Genomic DNA, 7,581 nt, shown 5'->3' on the forward strand with positions numbered 1-7,581 from the left:
GGTGGCAGGTGGATGGTGAGTGGTGGTGGCAAGTAGGTGGCGGGTGGTGTTGGCAGACGGTGGATGGTAGTGGCGGGTGATGGGTGGTGGGTGGTGGCAGGTGGATGGCAGGTGGGTGGTGGGGGTGGGGGTGGTGGGGGTGGTGGCGAGGGGTGGATGGTGGCTGATGGTGGCAGGTGGTGGTAGGGGGTGAGAGGTGGATGGTGGTGGCGGAAGACGATGGTGGAAAATGGTGGCGAGGGGTGGTTAGTGTTGGGTGGTAAAAAAAAAATTCAAAACTCAAAACGAAAACACATTTTTTGTATTTCCATTTTTTGGCTAAATTTATAAACTGAGACCACTGATTTATAAATCAAAAATTTTACCAAACAAGTCTTTATTTGAGTTTTTTAAATTTTGATGAATATAAATATAAAACTAAAAACGTAAGTGTTACCAAACGGCACCTATGTAATCACTAGCCACCGAAAATAAAATAAAATAAAATAAAGGAGATAGAAAAGAACGAAAAAGAAAAATACCTAATGAACTTTTAAAAATATCCAAAATATATTGTAAGACTAAAATAAATCGGTAATGCTATGTAGCTCGAAAGAGCTTCCCCGAATTCCCCCCGAAACGAAAACGATGCCGTTTCGGCGTTTTCATTTTTTTTTTTTTCAGAAGAAGAAGAAGAAAATCAGAAGGAAAAAGAAGAAGAGAAGGAAGAAGGAGGATGAGGAAGAAGAAGGACTGGAGGGGGCCAACAAATTGGGCTGGAGGCGGAGGAGGGGCGGGGGCTGCGAGGTAGAGGCTGCGACGACGATCAGCGAAGGCGGGGCTACGACGATGGGCAGAGGCGACGGCAGAGGGCTGCGACGGCGGGCGGAGGGGGCTACGACGACGACCTGCCTCCTCTCTCTCTCTCCCTCTCCTCTCCCCCTCCCTCTCCCTCTCCTTCTCCTCTCCTCTCCCTCTGTTTCAGACCTGCAAGACGAAGAAGAGGAGAAAGGGAAAAAAAATATATATATATATCCAAAACGACGTCGTTTTGTTTTGGACATTCGGGGATTAGGGAGGAGAAAAATTTGAGCTGCAATTCATTATTCAAAATAAATTTCTCCACTTTCAAATAAAACTTCCGGATAATTTGCCCTTAAATAAATGAAGTGAGAAAATCGCCAGAAAAACGATTAATCAACTTTTGAGTGAGATGGAATCAGAGAAAGCGACGAATGAGACCCTAGTCTCAGAAGAAGATGTTGAGGAAGAAGTGGGAGTTGATGAAATTGGAGTATCGAAATCGACATCGTTGGATCAGAAGGAGATTCTGAGAGTTTTGGAGGTCGTGGAGAGAGACTCGGTGGCGATCGCCGACAGCTTCACCTCTCTCTTCGCTTCCCTACGCTTGGCTCTCGCCGAGGTCAGTCAGTCAGTCAATTTCGTATAATCTTCTTCAACTTCTCTGTTATTCACTGCAATTGTTTATGAAATTTCTTGTCCAAGTTTCTATAATTGTTAGTTTCATATTATTAGATTATGTGTTCGTTGGAAGAAGGATAAAAATGAGGCCTTTTCTATTCGAATTGTTCTGTTTCTTTAGACGGGAAAATTTTGATGGTGATGGTGATGGTGATGGTGGGGAATAAAATAATTCAATTGTTTATGAAAAATATATTCTGATCCAAGTTTGTGTAATTGTTAGTTTCATATTCTCAGATTTTGTGTTCATTTGAAGAGGGATAAAAATGGAAAATTGTGCATTTGGTTTTGGTTGAAAATGAGGACTTGCTCTTGGAAGAGTTCTGTTTCTTTAGTCAGGAACCGACTTTCCAGCAAAAATTGATGGTGGATATCTTTATTGCAACTTTATGGTGAACCATTTTTCCTTATTTGGTATGGCGAAACTGTTAAAGTGAAAAATTGATGTATACAGTTTGTTTGAAATTGTTGAAGTGGTAGATGATAGTGGATTTGGATTCTAGACTAGAGAACTGAAGTAAGCTGTATGAGAATTTAAAAGATTGTGTATATATTACATGTGTCAGTTTGACAAACTATTAAGTCAAATAAACATGGTCAAAATATGTATGAAGTTGGGATTGTTTAATTTCTGTGGAGTTGAAATTGGATTTTTTTTTTTAATTAAATATTGTGTCTATGTGATGACACAAAGTAATATTTTGCAGGTAACAAGCACTTCAGTTGACCATATGCAATGCTTCAGTGATGCTGCAGGCCGACTTCAAGAATGTGGTAAATTGTGATTATACTGATTGATATTGTGCTTTATATATTTATGTGTTTAATAAACTCAAAATGTTTTGGTAGAATTGAGAGTAATTGAATTTTTGTGTTAAAAATATAGGATATTCATATAATTGTCATTTCCTTCCATGGCATTGGTCTACAATCCAGTATGATTATGACTTCTAAGGTGCTCATAGGTTGCCTGACACCAGAAGAGAAGGGAAAATTTATTGCAAAAAAGAATTAAGTTCTTTGCAATCTTTCTGTCTGCTTTCTCTTGTTCAACTGAGGAAGGCAAAAGAATATACTACTAGCCAAATTAAAACAGTTATTTAGCATAACAGCTCTCTAATACAAGTTGAAGCTCACTAGAAAAGTCTAGGATTTAAATTCCTGTAGTGGTTTAGGAAGGTTATGGGTGATCAACATGTTATGGTTGCTTCAACCTAGTTTGGTTGGAAGGAATTGGGGCAGATACTTGTAGTGTAGTTTTGTGAGACTTCATTTGTCTTACTATAAGTGAATGTACAATATTACTGACTGCATTTCCTTTAGGGCTTCAATTTTTGTTTTTGTATTATATTTGGTACCATCTCAATGTAATGAAAAGTTCTCAACATTGAGTATATTCATTTTTTAATTTGGTAGTGTATGGCCGTAGACTCTCTCTTGCGCTTCCACTTCATGGCTGCAGAGATCCTGCTGCCAGTGCCAGGCTTTATTCTTTACCTTTCCATCACTTGCCCAGTTGTCTTTACAGAAGAGCTTGGTGATAGTTGCAAAACAACAGTTAGTTTTTGCCTGAGGTTTTATTTCTGCATTAGTTTCTCCTTGTGACTCTCTCTCTCTCTCTCTCTCACACACACACACAGATACACACACACACATATGAGGCTCACTTTTCTTATTAAACCCAATTATTGCTGACCTATATTTTGGATCCTCTGATTTGAATTTTATTATTCTTTTGCAGCACTTGATGCAGCAACAAAAGGGAATCACTATATAAATTCCTGTCTCAGGTAGATAATTTGATTTCACCTTGCCATTTTGATAAATCCTGATAACTTTTCAGCATGTTTTGATCAATTTTGAACTACTGTTCCGAAAGGATGTTTTGCTTGGTTCTAATGGTATTTACATGGGAAGTTATGGAAACTGGAGCTGGACAATAACTGTACAACAATATACATTTTGTGGCAATATCTAAGGCAAACTTTTTAGTAGTTAGTTAAAATTTAAAATATGAAGTACTGCCAAAATGAAAGGAAAAGAAAAGGAATAAATTTTGATAAATTTCATTGGGAGGAAGGTTGGTTGTTGCCTGTGTCATTTTGCACTTCAGCAGCCAGTTGGTGACTCAAGAGTTTCAGGGATCTTAAATCAAATCTAGAACTGGAACTTCAGATATAAATGTGGGAGCTGCTACTCCTTGGGGATTGAACTTCAGTGCTTTCATTATAACATCAAATAATAAATATTGTCATTTTACATATAAAGGAACTTGCATTTGCACTGACTCTTTCTTGTGGAACTTGCTTGTTTGCAGATTAAATGAGGAAATAAAAGGCATGGATAGTCTAGCCACACAACTGTATCCTTGGTTTTACTTGAGCTTACTTTATATATATTGCTTCTCCCTACTCCTTTCTTGTATGATAAATTTCCAAGGTTCAAGACCTGAGAGATTGACATCCTTCTTTTTTTTCTTTTTCTTTTTTTTTTCAATCGTACATTAAATTAATAACACTCGCACACATTGATATCAAGGGCCAAAGAACTTTTTTGGTGGTTCATTGGTGTTATGCCAAGTTTTGACAAGCTAATATTCTGAATTTTGAATCAGAACTTCAAAACCTTGGGTAGCATTCGATGTAATCTTTCATCTATACAAAGATTTTCACTCTGCAGTTCCATTGGATTTGCTTCCTTGATATTTGTAAAGAAAAATTCTGAGGAAGAACGTAGATACTTTGGACTCGGCTGTGAATAGGCTCCTCCGTCTTCCATGATGGTGATATTCTTGACACTGATTTTGTCAGTTGCAAAGATTGCTTCTTCAAATTTCTTTGTACCTGTGATGTGCTAGTTTACTTGATTATTTTTTTAATGATTGTTTCGGTGTGGTTGATATTACCTCTATACTAATATATGAAGGCTATTGGTGTTCTGTGGATTTTGTTCCATGCCAATATTATCCTCAAATTGTCCATTTACTATGGTTTCTATGGCTGATATTTATGCATAATTAAAGGTCAAAATTGGAAAATTAGAATTTCAGGACACCAGTTGAATTTACCCTCAAGGTTATCCACTCCCTTAATCAAAGCCTCCATTAGTTTCTATTTTCTTTTATGATGATGTTATCCACTCCCTTAATCAAAGCCCCCTTAGTTTCTAATTTCTTTTATGATAATGTTTGTACATACAAATATGTTGATACATAAAAGAGAGATTGGATAATGACAAATTTATTTCTGTTTCGACGATATCAATTGGTTTGGATATGAAGGTGATGGAATTAAGGCACAAGAGGGACAACCCAGAGAGGGTAGGCAATGGAGGGATCAAAAAAATCAAAGCAATGTTTCCTTCCTTGAATCTCTTAGTTTTGTGTTCTTTAAAATACCTTCACTGCACCACAATCTCAAGATTCAAACATAGCAATGTTTTCTTTTGGTAAAATCTTTTAGTCAAGAATGGAAATCAAGCTCGTAATTCAATCAACTATACTACATGTTTATAAAAATTAACTAAAAAAGTGAATAGACGGATTACATTTATTCCGTGGTTACACTTACGTTAAATCTATACATTCATTGGAGTAAAATTTGAAATAAATTTTCATGGTACATAACATTTTTGTAACTCGATGATAAGATTTTCAAAATTTTAGCCATGTCTCTAATGCACTTCTAAATTTATGATTGTGTTTTAAGATTTTGAAAATCTTGGCTATGTCTCCAATGTTTTGATACTAAATGATACAAATCTCTTAAAATAGAATACACTTTTGAAAGTCAGTTTACAAGAAGAGGGATCCCAAATGATTTATATTACCAAGGCTAATTATATTTTGTTCTTATGTGAAACCGTAATAGATTCCACATAATTGAACCCTTACCTGTTATCCTCAGCTCCACTCCAGTAGAATTACATAAACTCATATGAAACCAAAATGGGTTGGCATATTATTATGTCTCAATTTGAAATTAATCACTACAAAACAAAGAAAATAAAACTTACTTAAAAAAAAGGGGAAGGTGGATTGGGTTATTTTTTTGTTTCTGCTTTTGTCAAGATAACATTCATTGGTGCAAATAAAGAGCATACAACAAGGACAAGGCATTATTATACAAGTTCATAATACAGCAAAATTCCCAAGGGCAACTAATCTATTTCAAAACAATTCATGAGAATGAGAGAGAGAGTGAGAGAGAGAATGTGGGGAAATCTACCTAAATCACATCTTCAAGAATCAATAGAAAATGTGAAGGAAAAGGACTTATTGTATAAAGTATAAAACCCTAGCTACCCTATATAATATTATTATAATTTAAAGTTAAAAAAAATAAAAATAAAAAATAAAAATTTGGTTACATTGCTTGTTTAATTTCATTGATAATATTCTTTACAGTCCAATTGCATCAATAAGACATGGTCTTAGCAAACCGATTTGTATTTATTCAATGTGTAAATTAAACACAATGTGGTGATCCTAATAATCTGTTCAACTATCCAAACAACTATTTAAAATATATATATATATACATATGTGGGGAGTGATTTTGGAATACTCATTTAATCCAAACAAACTCTTGAAAGATCCTTGAGATGTCACCTACAGAAGAAAAAAATTCAGTCTGTGGTGTCCGAATTAGCACTCCGACGAGCAAGCTAGTTTCTTTAAAAAGAAGAGTCTTTGCTACCTTGATATTTTTTTCCTACAGCTTAACCCTTCATCATCATGATGTCAAGGCCCATCTCCCTATTATACTTTTCAAATGAGGACATTATAGACCACTTAAAGAGGTCATGCCAACTTATCTAATATGCTCGGTTCAAACACATAGTTTAGGTATCCCTAACTCGGCACATTCTTCATCCCATTTGTATCTACTCGACAATGACTTGTTTGAGTCCAATAGATCTTGGCTAAATCTAGCCCATTGGATGTATTTTGTTTGTCGATTAAATTTACTTTTATTTAGCTCGCACAATATATATATATATATTAAAGTAATTCTCGGTTATAGTTTTTTTTCGGTAAATTCTTTTACAAATATGGTTCCAAGCATCCAATAATTTCTTCTCTTTTTTAATGGTGAGAAACTTTTCTAAGGCACACATCGCTACATATTAATTATAGATATTTGTAGTCACGTTGAATTTACTCTCAAGGTTGTCCACTTTCCTTAATCAAAACCTCCATTAGTTTCTATTTCTTTTATGATGATGTTTGTACATACAAATATGTTGATACATAGAAGAAAGATATTGGATAATTACAAATTTATTTGTGTTTTGTTGATATCAATCGGTTTGAATATGCAGGTGATGGAATTAAGGCACAAGAAAGACAACCCAGAGCGGGTAGGCAATGGATGGATAAAAAATTGAGTTTTTTGAGTTTTCTGGATTAAGTTTTTTGAAAATTGAGTTTTTGATTTTCGTATTTTTTTGTTTTTAGTGAATATTTTTAAAATTTTAAACATTTTTTTTACTTTTTTAGATGCACCTTACTTCGATGTATCTAAAAAGTAAAAAATTGTGAAAAAATATTTTAAAAAATTAATAAATACATAAAAATACAAAATATGTACTGAATTGTTGTATTTTTTTTGTGTTTTTGGAATTTAGTGAATTTTTAAAATATTTTTTTTACAATTTTTTTACTTTTTAGGTGTATTTATGTTAGATGTGTCTAAAAAGTAAAAAAAATACTCAAAATATTAAAAAAAATCAGTAAAAACAAAAAAACACGAAAAATAATAAAGTAAAATTTTCTGAAAAGTGTTTTTTGAAAAATGAAAACAAGCAAGGTGATTCTATGCTGCACGCAGCTTAAAATTAGTATATGTTATGTATTCGTGCTAAAAGTTATTTTTTTTTTTCTAGTAGAGTTAAGGTAATTTATGATTTATAAATGAAGTTACGTGTTTTGTAGTAATGTTACCTATTTTTATGGTAATGTTACAAATTTTTTGGTTAAAAGATGTTTGGATAAAAAAAATATGTAACATTACAACAAAATGCGTAATTTTATTTTTGAATCACAAATTATCGTATCTCTATTAAAAAATTACATAATATTTTATTATAAAAATATATAACATACACTATAAAAATACA

General features: G+C 33.8%; 1 protein-coding gene across 6 annotated transcripts; it reads left to right on the plus strand.

Annotated features, from left to right (window-relative positions):
• Positions 1-1,041: 1,041 nt before the first annotated feature.
• Positions 1,042-4,434, plus strand: LOC114281824 (uncharacterized). Of its 6 annotated transcripts, none has more exons than XR_014349056.1 (6): positions 1,042-1,402; positions 2,169-2,235; positions 2,878-3,035; positions 3,203-3,251; positions 3,779-3,823; positions 4,175-4,434. XR_014349056.1 is itself a non-coding variant. In XM_028224422.2 (5 exons), exons 1-5 carry the CDS (start codon positions 1,193-1,195, stop codon positions 4,239-4,241), a joined length of 438 nt encoding a protein of 145 aa, XP_028080223.1. In that variant the 5' UTR covers positions 1,042-1,192; the 3' UTR covers positions 4,242-4,434. The 6 variants fall into 6 exon arrangements, 2 of the variants coding, with proteins under 2 accessions (XP_028080223.1, XP_082758659.1); XR_014349055.1 differs by having other exon boundaries at positions 2,878-3,018; XR_014349054.1 differs by having other exon boundaries at positions 2,891-3,035.
• The last annotated feature ends 3,147 nt before the right edge of the window (positions 4,435-7,581 follow it).

The sequence above is a fragment of the Camellia sinensis genome, chromosome 13 (assembly GCF_055761805.1).
Source record: "Camellia sinensis isolate YWXY chromosome 13, ASM5576180v1, whole genome shotgun sequence".
Lineage (NCBI taxonomy): Eukaryota > Viridiplantae > Streptophyta > Magnoliopsida > Ericales > Theaceae > Camellia > Camellia sinensis.